The sequence below is a fragment of the Mirounga angustirostris genome, unplaced genomic scaffold (assembly GCF_029215605.1).
Source record: "Mirounga angustirostris isolate CCGP_5_RB_7025 unplaced genomic scaffold, mMirAng1.0.hap1 SCAF_6, whole genome shotgun sequence".
In the NCBI taxonomy this organism is placed as follows: domain Eukaryota; kingdom Metazoa; phylum Chordata; class Mammalia; order Carnivora; family Phocidae; genus Mirounga; species Mirounga angustirostris.
The window spans coordinates 28,896,239-28,916,795 of NW_026991714.1; the positions used below are offsets into that span (position 1 = coordinate 28,896,239).

Below are 20,557 nucleotides of genomic sequence, written 5' to 3' on the forward strand. Positions count from 1 at the left end.
CTCCCACCAAGAAAGAATTCTCCGGCTTGCAATGTGAATAAGGCCGGGGCTGATAAACTTTGTCCTAGATCATGAAATAGTCCTTGGCCAGGCCTGTTATAAAATGCTCCAACATGACATTACAAGGACATGGCGACCTCCCTCTGCCTAATTTCTAAGTTCTGGCTGATTTTTGGTGCACCTGTCAGGTGGGCCTTGGTGGTGCCCGGGGCAGGGCCAGGCTTAGCGGGATTCAGCCTTTCAGCTTGTCCTTGGCCTCCGCATCCCTGGCCTCCCCATCCCCGGCCCTCGGAGAGCAGTGGGCCCACCCCTGCCAGCCCTCCTGTGTCAGCAGACTCTCGGCCAGGCCCCAGTACATTCCTGGGGTTCAGGTTCCTGTGCAGTTCTCTGCACAAGGCTTCAGCCTAAGCCTCTGGCATCCAGGGCACTTGTCTTTTTATAGGGTCTGGAATGTGCCTGCCAACTCCTGCGGCCAGCAGCCCACTCCACCTCACTATCTGGGGAGGCTCTGGCCTCAGATGGACCCCAGCTCTGGCCTTGCTCTTCGGAGATCTGAACCTGCCGGACCCAGGTGATCAAGCCTGGGTCACCGTACAGGGTCTGGCAAAGTAAAATGAAAGCCTGCCTTTCGGCCTCACCTCGGAGCCTGCCCTCTCCCACTTCAGGGACTCAGCTCCCCTTCTGGGGGCTTAGCATTCCCCACCCTAATCTGCACCCCTCGCACAGAGCAGGGCTGTGGACGGGGAGGTAGTGAACAACGGAAGCCTGGAAGAAACCCTGGGCGCCCCGTCCAAGTTGTGCAGACTTTGGGGGAGTTAGGGGGGACAGAGGTCTTTCACATCACACAAACCTGCCTCCAACCTGGACTTCTGGCAGCTTCCTAAACTCTCTGTGCCCCAGTCACCTCACAGGGGACCACGATAGTAACCTTTGCAGAACTCTTACATCGATGAGGGCCACGACATCACGTCCCACCTGGCACACAGGGGTTGTGCGGTTTTCATTCTTTTCCTTCTCTGCCCGACCAGCCCTCCCAGACCACAAGCATGGGGCCATGGCAGACCTGGGCGGGGTTGGGGGGGCAGGACCTGACAAACCCCTCCAGGTGTCCCAGGCATGCTGTTTCTCTCCCTCCTCAGCGTGGCCTGCTGGCTGAGACCACTGACCCTGGAATCAAACTGTCTAGCTTCACACTATGGTTCTATCACGTAGTAGTTGTATGATCCCGGAGAAATCACTTAACCCCTCTGGGCTTCAGTTTCCTCATCTGTAAAATGAGGGTAGGAGTACCTCCCTTATACGGTTCTGTGAGGATTAAATGTATGTATGTGGCTAGAATAAAGCCTGGTACATAAGTGGGTGCTTAATAAATCTTAGCTATCATTATGATTACCTAAGACAGGACTGGTCTCCCAACTCCTCCCAGCTTGGGCACCCCGCTTTCCCCTCATCCCCCCTGTCACCACCACCGCAAGTATGCAGACTCCTCCTAATACTCTCGGCTCCACGGTCTTGCTTGGGTAGAAAGCCCTGACATGTCTGACCCACCAGGACCTTGGAGAGTCTGGTTCTCCTGCGTGGGAAGTGAAGGGGAAGTAGGATGGCAGGAGAGACCCACTCAGATCACATCTATTTGGGTAAGAGTCCATCAGGCTAAATATAGCCACATTCCTCACTCCTGAACGGGTCATTTTCCAAACCTGGAGGCTGAGGTGGTCATGGAGATAGACGCCAGGACCCTGGTCACCCCGTGAATAGTGTGGCCACCGGACACCAGGCTGGCTTAGTAGAAAAGTCGTTGACTCAGTCACGGCAGGTGGGACAAGCCCTCTTGGCCTCGGGCAGCCTGCTTCCCTCTCTAAGCCCCATTCTCCTCATCTGGGAAGTAGGAAAAACAGTGTAACAGGGCTGAACTTTCCTCTACAATTGAGGTGCTCAGGAAATGTCATCCTTTTTCCTAGAAATCAACGTTCTCTTGATTCTGAGCCTGCATCCCTCTGGATGGGGAGAACCTCAACCTCAGTAATTCTCGGTGCTCTCTGTTAGCCTGCCTGCCCTGGGCTTGGGCCAGGCTCTGTGTCTCAGGCAGTGCTAAGGGTCCCGGGTTACAGGTGCTCTGTCCACCCCAGATGAGGCCATATTGTTCCAGGCCCATGGTCCCCTCAGGTCTGCCCCCCACTGTCTCCATGCAAAGTTGAAGGGGTGGGAATCCTTGGCAAGGTGGGACCCTGCTTTCTCGGGGGGCCCTGGGGCCTCCTCCCAGACCCTGCTACATCTTTAGGGCATGATGAGGAAGCAGACCGCAGACCAAATCTACCCTAGAGGCTTCTCAACCCTAGGGGGAATCTCTGTTTTCCCAGTGAGATGGCTCTGTCCCCTCAACCCTTTTCCACATGGTGCGTTCAGCCTTTAGAAGGCAAAGGCCTGGGGCCCTGGCACAAACCTCTCCTGAGGCAGGAGGCCCACCATTTCTGTCTGCTTAAGGGAGCAAGAAAGGGGACGAATACAGGAGGAAAACAATCATTAATGTTATGAAAGTATCTTATAATAGCAGCACCCAGCCAGCCTGCTTCGAACACTTGCTGGGAGGCCCGCAAGCACGAAGGGCTGGGTGCGGACGCCCATCCGGAGCCCCGCCCCACCCAGCCCGAGCCCTCTCCAAGCACCAGGTTCCCTCTCCCTTGGCCAAACCCACTTCGGCTCCTGAAGCAAATGTGCCTTAAAGAGTTAACAACAAATATGAAAGAATGCCCTCCTGCCGGGAGGATTTGTATCCTAATAGATCACAAGGGGTTGACCCTAAGGAAGGAGACCCAGGCCCAGGTGATGGAGAGGGCATGTGGGGGCAGGCCTCCTTCCCAGGGAGCCCTTTGACTGAGCCATTCTGACTCCTCTGTCAGCCCTGCTCTAGGATGCTATGGCTCTCTCTGAGCCCTCCAAGGGGACCGCTGGGGGCCTGGGCGCCTGGAGCCCAGTCCAGTCTTCCTGCCGGCCACAGAGTTGGGGCGGGGATGAGGAGGAAGAGGGTGCGGTAACAGCTGTCTCTGTGGTCTCAGACAGGGACGAGCCAGCTCCTGCCACCTTCCCTCGGCGCCCAGTACAAGCCAGGGGGAGGAGCAGTCCCCATGGCAGGACTGGCTGATCCTTATGGCTGGAAGACAGCCTGAAAATAGAGGCGGTAGGACGGTGAGGGGAGTGCCATCTGAGCCCTGCCTTTTTCAGCCCGCCCAGGACTTCGGGAGTGTCCAGCTCTAACAGCCCCAGGAGCAGGTGCAAGGCCTGTGGGTCAGGGCCATACACCAGGCCTACCTCCGGCCAAGAGGGGCCCCCGAAAGCCCCGGTTAGAGGCCTGTCCATGGAGAAACCAGAACTCCTTGAAAGGGACATGTGGCAATGAAGGCCCTTGAAGGAAGCTGATAACAAAGCTCATCTCACAAAGTCAGACGGGCTCACGGTCCTCCCACGAGGTCAGGAGGGTCAGGGGATCAGAGTTATCTCCCCGTTTCAGAGCCTGGGTGTAGTGTCCCTTCTTAGGAATAGAGACCCCATGGCTAAGCCTGTATTGATTCTGCACCCAATCCCAACGCGTATATGGGGGGTTTGCCCACCAAGCAACGCTCTCACACCAGCTGGGTGTCCGACAATGTGAATGAATTCTGACACTGTCTACCTGGACAGAACACCAGATCTCACAGGTTAAGGGCTCAGTCCTACAAGATGGACACCACCACCCCCAACTTCAGAAGCCAATAGCAAGTCAAAGTTGTTATGTGTGTTTCTGACGGACAGGCTATGGATGGGAGGTTCCAATGACCCTCCCCTGGGTTTGATTTATTCGCTAGAGTGGCTCACAGAACTCAGAGAAACATTTTACCTACTCGATCACTGACTCGTTATAAAAGGATGTAACTCAGGAACAGCCAGATGGAAGAGATGTATACCGGGGCCTCAAGGTATGGAGGAAAAGGGCACGAAGCTTCCATGCTTTCTGAGTGTTCCACTCTCCCTGCATCTCCACTGTTCACCAACCCAGAAACTCTCTGAACCCTGTCCTTTTGGGTTTTCATGGAGGCTTTATTACATAGGCATGATGGATTAAATCATTGCCCATTGGTGATGGATTCAACCTTTCTCCCCTTTCCCCTCCCTGGAGGTTAAGGGGGTGGGACTGAAAGTTCCAACCTTCTAATTACATGGTTGGTTCCTCTGGTGGCCAGTCCCCAACCTTAGGTGAGTTCCACAAGTCATTACCCTATTAACATAACAAAAGACACTTTTGTCACTCTCATCACTTAGAAAATTCCAAGTGTTTTAGGAACTCTGTGCCATTAACAAGGATGAAGACCAAATATGTATTTCACATTATAAATGCAATATCAGCACCTCCCTTTAAATTTTGCTGCAGGAGAGATGATGATTTTTGACTTTTTTTTTTCATTCATTCAACAAACATTTCTTGAGCGCTTGCTCCGTGCCGGGCAGCATGGAATGCTCTAGAGCAGAGATTCTCAGATGATTTGTGGGGAAAGACCAATTTGTTGCTTCCAATTTGCAGCCCACTGTGGACTGGGAGGGGGTCCTGCTCCGTGGGACCGCTTCACAGCGCGCACCCTGTGAGACTCACTGGGCCCAAACTGAGCCTGTAGTCCACCCATGTGCTGGGAAGTTGTGGTGAATTGCTATAACGATTTCCAGATGCTTGTTCTCCATGGCTGCACTTGTCTCAGAGCGGTAACAACAGTTTGTGGACAGCCCCGGTCTCCAGCCTGGATCTGGAGAAGCAATGCACTAAGGACACCGCTCATTCCTCTGATCACAAAGATTGGTGTGGCGGCTACTGTTCTAGATGCAGGTGACACAGCAGTGGAGAAAGCCAAGGCCCTGCTCTCATGGACCTTATATTCAGGCCAAGGGAAAGAGTTAAAAGAAAAAAAGAATGATATGGTGTACTATGTGGTGATCACTGCTAAAAAGGAAAACAAAGCAGGGTAAGGAGATAGACAGGGGCGAGGGGGCGAGGGGCGTCAGGTGCGTCTCAGTGATAAGGTGGCATTCAAATGGATCCAAAAGAAAGAAGACAGTGAGCCAAGCGGTTATCTGGGAAGAACATTCCAGGCAGAGGGAAGAGCAGGGGCAAAAGCCCTGAGCTCATTTCAGCTGCACATGGGGAGAGCACACACTTGTAGGGGCAGGGAATCAGAATCATCGGTGGGGGTGGGGGTCCAACCACAAAACCTCCCCCACCCACCACCACCAGAGACTCTGAGCAGCCTTCTGTACGGGGAGACCCTTGCCCCCCCTACCCAAATACCACTCCTGAGGGGGAAAGGTACATCTCTCCCGTCCACGTGGCAGAAAAACCATGGAGAATCCACGGTTGAGAATACACATGGTCTCAAGAAGGCTGCAGTTTGGTGAAAGGCGGTGAAGAACAGCATAGTATTACAGGGGAAGGTGAGGACACCCAGAACTCACTCTCCTTGTGCGGGATTAGAAAGACCTTCTTAGATGACAGGTCTTGCTTGGGTGACGGGCCGCAGGTAGGTTCTGGGCAGAGGGGCCACTGTGAGCGAAGGCACAGAAACTGGGGAGAGCTAGGGGACCTGAACGTGCTTGCACGTGACTGGTGGGGAGGCAGCAGGCCACGGGGAAGCCAGGGGGGTTGGCAGGGTTTGGGTCAGAGAAGGACTTGCATGCCACGGGAAGGCATTGGATTTTTTCTGGTAAGCAGTATGGAGCCATTGGAGAATGCAGGCCAGCGGATGGTCAGATCTCTATAGAGAGGGGACCAGGGTGGCAGTGAGGGCAGCAGGGTGGGTAAGCGTGAGAGCGAGCAAGGCCAGGGCAGTGCAGAAGCAGGGCAGGAGGTGGATTCAGGAACCGTCGGAATAAAAAGGTCTGGACTTGGTGGGCGGTGGGACCCAGCGGAGAGTGATGGGAAGCGCCCGGAAGGACCCTGGGTTCCACTTTGGTGCCATTGACTGAGACAGGGACAAAGGAGGGAGAGCAAGTTCAGGGGCAAGAGGAGTTCAGTTTTTTTTTTTTTTTTAAGATTTTATTTATTTATTTGAGACAGAGAGAATGAGAGAGAGAGCACATGAGAGGAAGGAGGGTCAGAGGGAGAAGCAGACCCCCTGCCGAGCAGGGAGCCCGATGCGGGACTCGATCCCGGGACTCCAGGATCATGACCTGAGCCAAAAGCAGTCGCTTAACCAACTGAGCCACCCAGGCGCCCCAAGAGGAGTTCAGTTTTAAGCATGTTGAATTCAAGGTAGGACAGAGCCAAGACCTGGTGAGCCACCCGCAGATGTGACCTCAGAAAACAGGTCTGCGGAAACCGAGAGAACAGGGCGCAAGCAGGGAACAGACTTCCACGAGGGGCCCAGGTCTCTCATCAGAATAGCTGTGATGTACTGAGCTTTTGGAACCTGCCAGGCAACTGTAGGCACTTCCTTGCTGGATGCCATTTATTCCTTAAAAGGACTCTTGCGGGGAGTGGGCTTATCTCAGTTGTACAGTGAGGAAGGCGAGATTCAGAGGTTAGGAGCTTGTCCAAAGGCGCGGAGCTGATGAGAAACCGCGAGCGGCATACCTGCGGCCTCCCACCTGCTGATGGTGGCCTCGAGGGGGCGCCGGAGGGAGCTGGGGTGGTTTAGGGAAGGTCGATAACTTTGATCTTAGGGAAAGAGAGCCGGGGCTTGCCTGCTGTCTCCAGTCCAGCATTTAATAAATATCTGTGGCATGAATGTGCCTCATCCCTCTGTGGAAGACTGAGCCCCGGCTGGCGGGGCCACGGGGCAACCCAGGGAGACATGGACAATGCTGTCCCAAAACTCAAGAAGGGGCATATCCTGGGTGAGGGCCCATGTTACGTGCACACCCGGGGGAGTTCCAGGCGCTCCAGGATCGGGCCGGGGGAGTGCTTAGGGAGAGCTGGGCCTCGGAGCTAAGGCTGTGGAAGCCCAGACCCCAGGTGTGGCCCGCGGTGGACAAGCGTCCTCAGGGCCGGGTGGCCGCGGGACAACCACTAGCAGGTGCGGGCGGCTCTCCCGTGGACGTGGCTGGCCGCCCAACCTGTGAACACCATGACTATTTTGGGCTCTGTTTTCCCTCCTCTCAACCCCACTTCAACTGTCTTGCCCCTGGGGTTGCAGCCACTTAAATATGTAAATGCTGACTTGACTTCAGCCCCTTCCCAGGAGTTTTCCTCACTAGTGTGCCTGATTCCCAGGAAGCCTGCCCTTCCCAGGAATGGAAGGACCCAGCCCATTCCAAGAAGACCCTCCATGGTTGCCCCCCACTCCACCTCAGCAGGGAGCTGCCCAGACTGCCCTTTGCAGCTCTTCCTGGAGTGAGGTGCCCCATGATTCCCACCTCATGTTCAGTTGAGCACAATTCCTATAAACGGGCCCGTGAGGGGCGCCTGGGTGGCTCAGTCGTTGTGTCCAGTTCTTGGTTTCTGCTCAGGCCATGATCCTGGGGTCTTGGGATGGAGCCCCGCGGCAGGCTCCTCGCTCAGCGGGGGGTCTGCTTGAGGATTCTCTCCCTCTGCCCCTCCTCCTGCTCATGCTCTCTTTCTCTTTCTCTCTCTCAAATAAATAAATAAATCTTAAAGCAAACAAACAAAGAGAAACAGGCCCGTTAGTAGAATGGCATTCCAGAAAAAGAATGGAAGAGAAAGGAAGCTTTGGTATTACAAACTGGTGGGAGGAATTAGGGGTGAGGTTAAGGAAAGTAGGCCCAGTCCATTGTGCCTCAGTTTTCTATAGAGAAGGGGAAATTATGCTCTCAGGAAATTTCTCTGAATGACAAGTTGGGAGGTTTCTAGGACCATATCCATATCAATGGGCCATTTGGCGACCTCTTCCCTTGCTTCCCACACTTACCACTTGGAAGTAAAAATAAATTCTCTTCCAAATCATTAATAAGGTGGTCTGTCTCCTGATCTGGCTCCATCCAGAATGAAGGAACTATGAATTCATAGTATGAGATAGGCCTCCCTAGTGTGCTGATAGAGAGGCTCTGGTTGGGGGGAGTGCTTTCCTGGGTGTGGGTGTTGGTGACTAATGGTAAGAGCAGGCTTGGGGTGAGGCACAGCCCCCCTTGTTGGTCAGCTCCGGAGGGCCAGCCAGCTTCCCTCTACATGCCTCCCGGGGTCCTGCAGTGCCTCCGGTCCCACCAGCAGCAGGCTGGGCAGACACCCCCTGGGGAGACTGTGCTTGTTTGGGGAGACCTGGAGGGATGGGACGCAGGGCTCTTGGAAGCCCCCAAGCCAGGGTTCGGACGGCTGCAAGGAGAGCAGTTTCAGCCTGGAGTCTTGGCAGACGGGACTCTGCCTTCTCGTTTACAAATAGCTCTCCTGGGCCCCGAGGAGGGCGAAGGGTGACTGGGCCCCGGATGGGGTAACTGAGAGGATCAGAAGATCGGGCTCCAGGGGCAGAACCTGGAGGGGTAGCGAGGCCTTCCGCAGGGCGGGGCTGAGCTGAAGTCCCGCCTCTTACCTGCGGGGCCTCCTCTTACCTGCGGGGCCTCCTCCGCCCCCACAAGCCCCGATTCCCCTCACCCTGAGTGATAGCGTGTGGCTGTCTGCAGACAGCTGGTGTGGGGCCGTAGGACACGCAGGGGAGGTTACAGAAAACTCAGTTAAAGGTCAGACCCTGGTAAGATCAGCCCGGAGAGGGCCATCTGGGGTTCTGAGAAACGCTCCCCCTCTCCGCCACCGTGCCCACCGTCAGTCCCCAGGATGGTGCGAGAAGAAGGATGCCCAAACCGGAAACCACCTGGGGACCTTCCCTTTGAGGACTGCCCAGACCATTCATTTATTCATCCGATTCTAGGCCCAGGAAGAAGCATAATGAGAGAAATGAACAAAAATCCCCACACTTTATGGAGTTTGTTTTCAAGGGGGTGAGATAGGAAATGAACGAGATAAAAAAATATATATATGGTATTTTTAGCTAGGAATAAGTGCTAAGAAGACAAACTAAAACAGACAAGAGGAACAGAAAATGTCAGAGGTCCCTCAAATTGTACAAGTGGGGCCAGGGAAGGCCTGGGTGAGGGATGAATCTTGAGTAAAGACCAGTAGGAAGGGAGGGAGCTGGCAACGTGGGGATGTGTGGTGGAGATGTGGGGGATGGGGGTAGAGGAATTCCAGGCAGAGGCAACAGCCAGTGCAAATGTCCTGAGGCAGGCGCATCGGAGGAACGGCGTGCCTGGAGGGGAAGTCAGGGTGGCTCAAGGGTGCACTCAGGATGCACAGAAGAGTGGGGTGACTGTGTTTGCTTCCACAGGAGAAACTGGAGTATTTCTTCCTCATTGTGTTCTCGATTGAAGCCGCCATGAAGATCATTGCCTACGGCTTCCTCTTCCACCAGGATGCCTACCTGCGCAGTGGCTGGAATGTGCTAGACTTCATCATTGTCTTCCTGGGGTGAGGCCCCCGTGTGGGGGGTCGGGTTTGAGGTCAAAGGGGCTCTCTGAGGCTACTGTGCCCACCACTCCCTCCAGCATCCCAGAGGCAGGATGGAACCCCAAGCATTGTGCCAGGGGGCGGCCTCTGGAAGGGCCAGCCCCTGCAGAGATGCGGCCAGGGTTGGGGGAGAGCGCAGCATTGCCAGCTCACGCAGCCCTTCCCCAGCTAGGCACTCCGTGTTCCTTTATTCTTCTCCCATCACACACAATTGGAAATGATATACGTGGTTGCAGTGGCCAGCAGTTTCTGGACGTTTATAAATTTCTCAACCTTTATCATCCATTATTTCTTCCATGGACCTATACTAAGTACCTGTTATTTGGGTTCACAAAGATAGACATTTAGGAAACTGTATGTGTTGGCTGGGGCTGTCATAACAAAGTCCCACAGACAGGGGACTCCAACAATAGCAATTTGTTTGCTCAGCGTTCTGGAGGCTGGAGGTCCGAGATCGAGGTGTTACCAGGTTTGGTTTCTCCTGTGGCCTGGGACTGTGGGTGGCTCCCTCCTCCCTGTGAGCACGTGGGCTTTCCTCTGTGCCCACGCTCCCCCGGAGGCCTCTTTGCGTGTCCAAATCTCCTCTTCTTCCGATGACACCAGTCAGACTGGATTGGGGTCGACCCTCACGGCCTCGTTTAACTTAACTCTTTCAAAAGGCCCTGTCTCCAAATACAGCCACATTCTGAGGTCCTGAGGGTTAGGGCTTCAACATATGAATTTAAGGGGCACACAATTCAGTCCATAACAGAATAACCCCCATTGTAACAGGAGCATTTATTAAGCACTGACTATGTGTTTTACATGTAACATCTCATTTAGGTTCTTCAACACTCTCAGTTTTCCCATTTAAGGAGGCTGAGGCTCAGAGAGGTCAAGCAACTGGCCCACGGTCACAGAGCTAGCCAGCGGCAGTGCCAGGATTCAAACAAAGGCCATCTTAGCTCCAGAGGCTGCTATTTAACCACGACGCTGCCCTTCGATTCAATAAACGTGATGTTGATTATTTACTCATTATGCTGTGCTGCTTTAGGCACCCTGGGGAAAACAGAATTCTGCGAATCAGCCTCCACTCTTAATGAGCTGCCTTGCTGGGAGGCCAGGACCAATGTATACAGAATAACGGAGTATCGGAAAACAGTACCACCCAGTGCGTCATTGCCACGGCAGAGTGTCCCAGGGGTTCGGTTGTCAAAGGGAGGATTCATAAAGAAGGGTTGGAGATGGACTTCAAAGGATAATGGGACTTTGAGTAAATTGAGAGGAGGAGCAGATGAGCAGGAAAGAAAATAAAAGGGCATTGTCGGGAAGTGCAGCATGAGGAACACTCATGGGGAGACCTAGCTCCGGGCTTTCTCCTCTGGGTCCCCACGGAGGGCACCGCCCACCGTGGGGTACGCTCAGCTTGCAGGCTGGGGACCGTGAATGCCTGTGGCACATGGACCTCAACTCCCTTCAGCTCCCAGAGTAGACATCTCAGATGGATCCTGTACTCTTTTCCCTGAGTCTGAACTTGCCTCGGAATCTTTTCTAATAAAATTTTCCAGACAGACATCACCAAATCTGAGTTAGCTGTTGATGAGAGTTGTCACCTCTCCACTAGGCCTTTCCACAGGTCCCCTGAGCACAGATGGGACACGGGGTCCCAGAGCCACAGGACAGGGGCTTATCTGACCATGGGGCCCTCTTCTCTCCCTCTTCTCCACTCTAGGGTTTTCACCGTGATTCTGGAACAGGTTAACGTCATCCAAAGCAACACAGCCCCAATGAGCAGCAAAGGGGCTGGTCTGGACGTCAAGGCCCTGAGAGCCTTCCGCGTGCTCAGACCCCTCCGGCTGGTGTCCGGGGTGCCGAGTGGGTGCTAGTGCCCCTGCAGACGCCCTTCCTCCTCTCCCAACCCTTTCCCTTGCCGGGCTCTGGGTCCCCCTCCCACCTTGCTGTCCCAAGGCTTCCCAGGATATAGAGAGAGGGAGGGCCAGGAGTCCAAGAGGGAAGAAGACTTCCCTTTCCTCCTCCCTGCTCGCCCTCTGCAGGCCTGCAGGTGGTCCTCAACTCCATCTTCAAGGCCATGCTGCCCCTGTTCCACATCGCCCTGCTTGTCCTCTTTATGGTCATCATCTACGCCATCATCGGGCTGGAGCTCTTCAAGGGCAAGATGCACAAGACCTGCTACTTCATTGGGACAGGTGAGCCCCCAAGGGACTGGGGAGGTGGGAGTGGCCCTAGGGCAACTCAAAGGGACAGCCGCCTCAGCCATGAAGAACCCCCAGAACTAGGTCCTTTCCTCCCATACCTGTTACCCTGAGGAATGGGTCTCTCTTGGTCATGGGAAACTGGAGGAAGGACAGGTCTGCCAGGGTCAGTGATCAGGGGAAGAGGGCTGAGGGCTGGGCCACAGGCTGCTTTGAAGTACTCCCACCCTAGATCAGTGTGGTATCTTTGGGCTTTCTGGGCCAGCTGTGGATTGAGATGCAGGCTCAGGACAAGCCTGAATTTCTTTTTTTTTTTTTTTAAAGATTTTATTTATTTATTTGAGACAGAATGAGAGACAGAGAGCATAAGAGGGAGGAGGGTCAGAGGGAGAAGCAGACTCCCTGCCGAGCAGGGAGCCCGATGTGGGACTCGATCCTGGGACTCCAGGATCATGACCTGAGCCGAAGGCAGTCGCTTAACCAACTGAGCCACCCAGGCGCCCCAAGCCTGAATTTCTATTTGTACTTTTCTAGGCAGCCATCCTTTTAGCTTTAATCTAAGAAGCCCCTCAGAGCAGGGGCCCACAGAGTGGGGTCTAGAGGGGAGCTCAAGAAAGCACCCAAGAGCCAAAGTGTCATTTGTGGGGTTATCAGAGAGAACATATCTTGAGGCCCAAATGAACTTGAGCCAAGCCTTCCAAACCAGCCGTTCTCAAACTGTTTGCCCCATGACTCTTCACGCTCTTAAAAATTCTTAAGGACCCCAAAGAGCTTTTGTTGATATGGATTTTACTTATTGATATTCATTGATATTCATAAATAGGAAAACTGAGGAGAATGTCATAATATTAATTTATTAATTCATTTTAAAAGAACAGTGATTAGCCCATTACTTATGAACATAAATATCTTATTAAAAATAACTATATTTTCCCAAACCAAGAACATTTAGTGAGAAGAATGGTACTGTCTTACATTTTATCTAAATCTCTTTAATGACTTAGCTTAATAGAATCTGCTGGATTCTCACAGCTACTTCTGTGTTCAGTCTGTTGTGAAGTCACATGTCATGAAGGCTCTAGAAAACTCCACTCCGCATTCATTGAAAGATTGGGAGATGAAATAATGTCTTGGCATTCTTATAAAAATAATTCTGACCAGGGGCGCCTGGGTGGCTCAGTCGGTGAAGCATCTGCCTTCGTCTCAGGTCATGATCCCAGGGTCCTGGGATCGAGCCCCACATCTGGCTGTCTGCTCAGCAGGGAGTCTGCCTCTCCCTCTCCCTCTGCCGGCCACTCCCCCTACTTGTGTTCTCTCTCTCTCTCTCTGTTAAATAAATATATAAAATCTTTTTTAAAAAATTAAAAAAAATAATTTGGACCAGGTGGGTGCCCTGAAAGGGTATGGGTCCCCCACTCCAAGATTCAGTGCTGCCAGCCCGCTGTGTCAGTCTGTCTCGGTCGGAGCCTAGCTTCTACCAGGGTCTACGGGAATTGGACACAGCACAAGAAAGAAGTGACTTCTGTTAGGACAATCTCTCCCACCAAAAGCCCAGAATCTAACTCACCAGAATAACCCAGGATGGACAAGGCCACCAAGATCTGCAGTATCTCAGGAGACTCCTCACTTACCCCAGGCCCATGACAAGGGGACAGGCAACACATGGTCCAAATCCAAGTCAAGACAGTGAACTCTGATAGAGCTTTTGCTGGTTCCATTCCTAGTCCCCTCCCAGCTCAGCCTCTTCATGTTCCTGCAATAATCTATGTCCTATAATTAGCATTATCCAGACAGAGAGGAGGAGGCTTTCTATCACAGCCTTCAAACCAAATCTGGAGGTCTCCTCTGGTGTTCTCATGCGTTCTTGACCAGTGCCGGCCAACAGTGCTCAAGAACCTTTCTGGGATGGGAGTTACCTGACTTGAAGGGTCAGGGACCCACTCAGAGCTCAGAACTCATCGATGTTCTCCTCTCCCATCGCCAGAAGACTGAACCAATATGGTAAATATGGGTAAGGTAGGGCATTCCAGCTCTGATGAGCTAATCGAATCTCTGAACACAATAGGAGACTAAAACATCCTGAGATAAAAGGGGATCCAGGATGTCATCCAAAGAGCACCATCCAGGGACACGGAGGGGACTGCAGCCTGTTGGGAACGCCTGCTAAGAGCAGACCCCCGCCCCTAAAGCTTCACATCTCGTGCAGCTCATCTCTGTCCCACTGGGACATCTCAATGTCAGCTCCCAGAAAGAACTCAAGTCAGAACACGGGTGGCCCCACCCCACACCTCCGCCCCAGCCACACAGGTGCCTCCTTTTTAAAAGCTCTGTGGGTAGACATGACATTCAGGTTACACCTGCTACATAGGGGGCACGAAGCCGACCCTCCGATGAGGCCCTGGGGCCCGAGATATGATCACTGCTGCCTGTAGATGCCCAAGCAGTCCTCTTCTCTAGCACCATATGCTCCCGGGGAGCACTCCTTTGTGTTTCCAGCTGAGTGTGTTCTAGACCTAGTCCTCAGTGATTGCAGACTACTCTTCTCCCATTCTTGTCCACCTGCGCCTCTTATCTGACGCTCACGCTGCCTTCTGCCTCCAGATATCGTGGCCACAGTGGAGAACGAGAAGCCCTCACCCTGCGCCAGGACGGGCTCGGGGCGCCCATGCACGATCAATGGCAGCGAGTGTCGGGGCGGCTGGCCGGGGCCCAACCACGGCATCACCCACTTCGACAATTTCGGCTTCTCCATGCTCACCGTGTACCAGTGCATCACCATGGAGGGCTGGACCGACGTCCTCTACTGGGTGGGTCTGGCCCCGCAGCTGCAGAGCCCCCTCCTTTCATCCACAGGCTCACCTGGCAGGGGAGGAGGTGGGGCCTGTTTGTCACTGACTCTAGGGTCCGTTGCTCCTTCTCACCCCTCCTTGGGAAACCTACACAGGGTGCATGGCCCCCTTCTTGTCCCCAGTGTGTGTCCCAGCATCCTCTGGGCAGTCCCCATGGTACAACCTGTCTGTGCAGGACCTAAGAGGTGGGTGAGGAATAAAAACAAGGAATCCATGGGTTCTGGTCTCAACTTCTAACTTTTTCTGAAGCCTGCCAGAGAGTGACTCATTCCTGATGACCTAGAATCTCAGATTTCCTGAATGACCTAGAATCTCAGATTTCCTGAGGGATGAAGGGCCCTCTGAGTCTCTTTTTGCCCCAGGGCAAGACTGCTTTCCGATATAAATATTATTAGATATCAGTTTCCTTGTCTATAAAATAAAAATACTACCTACATCATAGGGTAGTTACGATGGTTACTAGGCCGATTAATTGAATTACAACAGTGCCAGCAACATGCAGTGCTATATTAGTTTTCTTGTTGGAGTGTATTATTTATTTGGTCTTCTCCGGAGATAGGTTGCATTTCTTATTTAATCCTCCAACCATGGAAGCCATTGTTCCCACTTTACAGATGAGTAAACTGAGGCTCAGAGAGGTTCAGTAACTTGCCCGCAGTTATGGAACCAGTGAGCAATAGATCCAAGAATTGAACCCTCATCCATGTGGCTCCGATCCCAAAAATCTTAACCACAACGTGACACTGCCTTTTGAGGGAAGGTTATCCAACTGTCAGATGCTTGCAAACAGAAAGGATTGGTGTGAATAGTTCTTGTAAGCTCATATTATGGGAGCAAATTATTAAACATTTCAAAGGCCTGTCACATGTGTTATTTCACTTCTACTACAAGTCTGTGGGGGCAAGCGCATATCACCATCCCCATGGACAGATGGGATGATATTCAGAGATGTTAGGTGACTTGTCTAGGGTCACAGAGCTTGTTCGTGAAGAAGTTGGCCAAGCTTAGGCCAAGACTTTTTAGTGTTTCTTCTGCTTTGAAAGATCTTAGCTGTAAAGAAACCACTTGGAGAGAGAGTGTATGAGAGACTCCAGCCAGGGATGTGGATGGCTGGAGGGAGAAATGGGTCAGTCATGTCTGGGCCAAGTGGACAGTCAGCAAGGCTCCTTTTTGAGAAGTCCTTCTAACTCCAGGTCCTAGGTCTTTGGAGAGGGAGGAAAGTCCCCTCACTGGGCCCAGATGGCCTCTCTCCTTCTCCCCCAGGGTCAGGTGGAGCATGAGCGCCCTGAGTCTGGAAGGGGACCTAAGCCCTCGGGTCAGTGGATGGGACTCACACCTCTCTCTGGACCAGGTCAATGATGCCATCGGGAACGAGTGGCCCTGGATCTATTTTGTCACCCTCATTCTGCTGGGATCCTTCTTCATTCTCAACCTGGTGCTGGGTGTCCTGAGCGGGTAAGGAAGCTCACAGGGAGCTGGGAGGAGAGGGAAGAAGAGGAGAGGAGAAGAGGGATAGAGGGTGGGAGGGAGAAGGGGCAGCTGGGATGGGGTGGGTGGAGAGGAGAGGAGAGAAGAAGGAAAAGAGCCAGAGGGAGAAGGAGAGTAGTGGGTAGAGAAGGAAGAGGAGCGAGAAGAGGAAGAGGAGGGCAGGGAGATGTGGATTAGAACCTCTGCTTATCCCTTCTGCCAAGAGCACGCTCCTGGGTTAGCAAGGGAGATATAGAAAATAAAGGTAAGAGCTCCTTCATTTTTAATTTTTCTTTCTTCTCCTCAAGCCTTCTCCCATCCTTTCCTCCTCTGTCCCTCTGCACCCACACTCCCTCTGAGTGAAGTCCCTAAGATCCCAGCCTCCTGTCCCTGGATGTGCCTGAGCTGATGCTTGGCATTAGGAGTCAGTGTAGCCTTCAGGTGAGGCACCTGACTCTGGAGCTAGACCGTCCAAGCTTAAATCCTTGCACTACCACTTGGTGGCTGTGTGACCTTGGCCTAATTACCTAACTTCTCTGTGCCTCAGAGTCCACATCTATCAAATGGGAATAATCTCATAGCGTTGTTGGGAGGATTAAATGAGTTAATACATATGAAGTACTTAGAACAGAGTCCAACACATAATGAGGGCTAAGTACTAACGGTCGTTATTAGAGAGGTTCTCTCCACGACGGCTCCACCCACCCACAGCGGACAGTCTAGAAGTGACAGTCCGCCGCCTCCCCCACTGCCATCAACCCCCTCCAGAAGCTCCCCTCCAGGCATTGTGTAGGCAGAATTCAGGGGGTCCTGTGAACTTGAATAAGAAAAACTTGTCTTTCTTTTTTATTAACTCTCTTTGAAGTTTAATGTTGCCTTTCTTTCTTTCTTTCTTTCTTTCTTTCTTTCTTTCTTTCTTTCTTTCTTTCTTTCTTTCTTTCTTTCTTTTTTTCTAAAGATTTTATTTAGGGGCGCCTGGGTGGCTCAGTTGGTTAAGCGACTGCCTTCGGCTCAGGTCATGACCCTGGAGTCCCAGGATCGAGTCCCGCATCGGGCTCCCTGCTCAGCAGGGAGTCTGCTTCTCCCTCTGACCCTCCTCCCTCTCATGCTCTCTGTCTCTCATTCTCTCTGTCTCAAATAAATAAATAAAATCTTAAAAAATAAATAAATAAAATAAAGATTTTATTTATTTATTTGAGAGAGACAATGAGATAAAGAGAGCATGAGAGGGGGGAGGGTCAGAGGGAGAAGCAGACTCCCTGCTGAGTAGGGAGCCCGATGCGGGACTCGATCCTGGGACTCCAGGATCATGACCTGAGCCGAAGGCAGTCGCTTAACCAACTGAGCCACCCAGGTGCCCTAATGTTGCCTTTCATCAGGCATGGAGACAACATGCCACAGTAGTGGTTTTAGCGCTGACTGTGACTTGTCCCAGGAGAAACCACACGTCACATTACAAATGTTGCAAATAGTGCCTACACTCATTACTACTTTGAAACTATAATAGTTGTTAGATCGGCAACTAGATGTTGCTAGTTAATTAATAAAGAAACATACGTGGTGCTTTATCACAATTTATATTTCAATAACTGTATTTTAATATGATCGATTCCTTTGTAATGAGATAGTTTTATTTTGTGTGTTTTACAACATTATTCTGAGGAGGGACCCATAGGTTTCATGGGACTACCCAACGACCCACAGCACGAAAAGGCAGAGGCCCTGCCGGGGCCTGCCCCCCGGGGGGCTGGTGCAGAGAGCCGAGGTGCTCACGTCCCAAGCCCATCATTGTGCTCCAGCCTCCCTCTCTCCCCATCCTGCTGGGGCAGGAGGGCTGCCTCTACCAGTCTGAAGACCCCTCGCTGGCCCTCAGGTCCCTTCCTTCTAGCGCTGCTACCTGGTTTCTTCTAGACTCAGGAGATTTCCCTCCAGGCCTTAGGTCTGTAAGCACAACTACATTCTAAAGTAGCTTCAAGGTCAGGGCAGCATGGAAAATGTGAGGATCCGTGGCTGATTCTGTGAGAGCAATGGGCTGTCGTGTCGTTAACCCCTAATATCCAAGGTAATCCCAAGACGAGGTAGGGTGAAATATCAGATGGGAGGAGCAGAAAGCAATGAGAAAGGCAGGCTGCATGGGAGGGGATGGTGAGGAGGCATGAGAGAGCCTGCCCCTCCATCACCTGGAAGGGCACCTGGACCCCAGATGACCCCCTGGACCAGAAGGCAGAAACACACCCAGCCACAGAATGTGCTCTCTCTGTCCTTAGGAAGCTCAATCCTCCTTCACCCCCTTTCTTTTTTCTCCTCCTTCCCCTGTCTCCCCTGTTCCATTTCAGGGAATTCACTAAGGAGCGGGAGAAGGCCAAGTCCAGGGGAACCTTCCAAAAGCTCCGGGAGAAGCAGCAGCTGGAGGAGGACCTCCGGGGCTACATGAGCTGGATCACGCAGGGCGAGGTCATGGACGTTGAGGACTTGAGAGAAGGTTCGGGCCCAAAGGCATGGTCAGCATGCCCTCCCCACCCCCTCGCAGTCAGGGCCCACAGGGAGCACTGCGTCAGGTAACCTCCTGTAAGCCTGGGAGGCCCATGGAGCAGGTATAACGTTGCCATCTTGCGGGCAAGAAAACTCAGGCCCTTAGAGGGTGAGTGACTTGCCTAAAGCCTTACATCTGGAAATGATAGCATCCAGGGGTGCCCGGGTTTCTTCCTGGAGTACAAAGAACCATGCCACCTGTCCATAACCAACCCCCTGCAGGTGTGGGCTCTTCCTAGGGCCGGGAGTGCACAGGGATTCAGGCCCACCTAGGGCCCATTGTCACAGGTGTCTCCAGTCAATGGTCCCTTTCCCAGTGTGCCCAGACTAGGTGTGTCCAGCCCAGAGGGGCCCAGAAGACTGGTCCACTCTTTCTCTCTTGTTCCCAGGGAAGCTGTCTTTGGATGAAGGAGGCTCCGACACAGAGAGCCTGTATGAAATCGAGGGCTTGAACAAAATCATCCAGTTCGTGTGAGTATCCACCCTTCTCCTCAGAGTCTTCCCAGCCTCAGATCTCCTGGAGATGTGGAGTTAGAACCCATTTACTATTCCCCATTTACTGGGCTTTAGAGTCACATTCCTGTCCCTTAGTGCAACCAGAGGGCACTCAGCAGATGACCTAATTATATACTACCTCAGGAAGAAAGTGGGAGCCTGCCAGAGGGCAAGGAGAGAATTTGGCCACTACCCTCTGATCAGAGTGGCGTTGGCAGGGTAATTAGTCCTGGAAAGCTCTGCTTGGGAAGAGGGAAGGTGAGTGCTGTAAAGAGGTAGCACGGGGAGCTTTGCAGGAAGGAGGCTGCCCCCCCCCCCCCCCCAGGAGTCTGGCTCCAGGCTCAAGCACCTTTGTCTCAAGAGGAAGATGTGTTTGTCTGGTTGGCTGCTTCCTCTCACAAATTCATACATACTTGTGATTTTGAAAGATCAAACAATAGAGAAATACATCAAAGAAAAGATGAAGGTCCCCACTGCCCTTCAAAGGGGTAACCATGGTAACAGATGTGTATCCCTTCAAGACCTTTGCTATGCTTTTATCTCTCTTACACACACACACACATACACACCAGGTTTTTTGTTTTGCTTGGTTTTTTACGTGATAGGGTTTTTTTTTTTTTAAGATTTTATTTATTTGATAGAGACAGAGATAGTGGGAGCAAGAACATAAGCAGCAGGAGTGGGAGAGGGAGAAGCAGGCTTCCCCTCGAGGAGGGAGCCCGATGTGGGACTCGATCCCAGGACCCTGGGATCATGACCTGAGCCGAAGGCAGACGCTTAATGACTGAGCCACCCAGGTGCCCTACATGCTAGGGTTCTTTATGTTAACTACGGTCACTACAGAGCCTAGAACAGTGCCCAGCATTCGGGAGGTACTGCCAAGTATTTGATGAATAAATGAATATGATATACATAGTAGCTAGTAACTTATTTTTAACTTAAAATTATCTATTTGGGGCAACTTTATACATACACACACGTCTTTTTTTTTTAAGCCTTTTTTTTAGAGCAGTTTTAGGTTCACGGCAAAATTGAACAGAAGGTACAGAGATTTCTCATGTCCCCCAGCCACCACACATGCACAGCCCATTAACCAACACCCCCCACCAGAAAGCCGTGGTTTACCTTGGGGCTCCCTCCTGGTGTCGTACGCTCTCTATATACATATGACAAATGTATAATGACATGAATTCATCATTCTAACATCATTCAGAGTATTTTCACTGCCCTAAAAACCCTCTGTGCTCCGCCTGCTCATCCCTCCTCCCCCCACCCAGCAACTAACAACTGATCTTGTTCTCGTTTCCATAGTTTCGCCTTTTCCAGAATGTCATATATTTGGAATCATACAGTATGTAGCCTTTTCAGACTGGCTTCTTTCACTCAGTGACTGACCTTTAAGTCTCCCCCATGACTTTTCCATGGCTGGATGGCTCACACCTTTGTTTGGTGTATCCTCGGATGTGAAGTATTCCACACTATGAATGTGCCATAAAATATTAATCGTTGCAGGTTTTGGCAACACCAACAACACCACAGGAACAGTCGTG

The 20,557-nt window shown here is 52.2% G+C and overlaps 1 protein-coding gene across 2 annotated transcripts in view; it reads left to right on the forward strand.

Moving 5' to 3' along the window:
* CACNA1S (calcium voltage-gated channel subunit alpha1 S) overlaps window positions 1-20,557 on the forward strand; it is a 69,898-nt gene that overhangs the window by 8,212 nt on the left and 41,129 nt on the right. For both annotated transcript variants that reach the window (XM_045877067.3, XM_045877068.3), the window contains exons 3-9: window positions 9,294-9,433; window positions 11,184-11,326; window positions 11,506-11,658; window positions 14,266-14,471; window positions 15,865-15,968; window positions 18,317-18,462; window positions 18,902-18,983. In XM_045877067.3, the coding sequence (XP_045733023.2) occupies window positions 9,294-9,433; window positions 11,184-11,326; window positions 11,506-11,658; window positions 14,266-14,471; window positions 15,865-15,968; window positions 18,317-18,462; window positions 18,902-18,983 (974 nt within the window). The remainder of the gene's footprint in view (window positions 1-9,293; window positions 9,434-11,183; window positions 11,327-11,505; window positions 11,659-14,265; window positions 14,472-15,864; window positions 15,969-18,316; window positions 18,463-18,901; window positions 18,984-20,557) is intronic.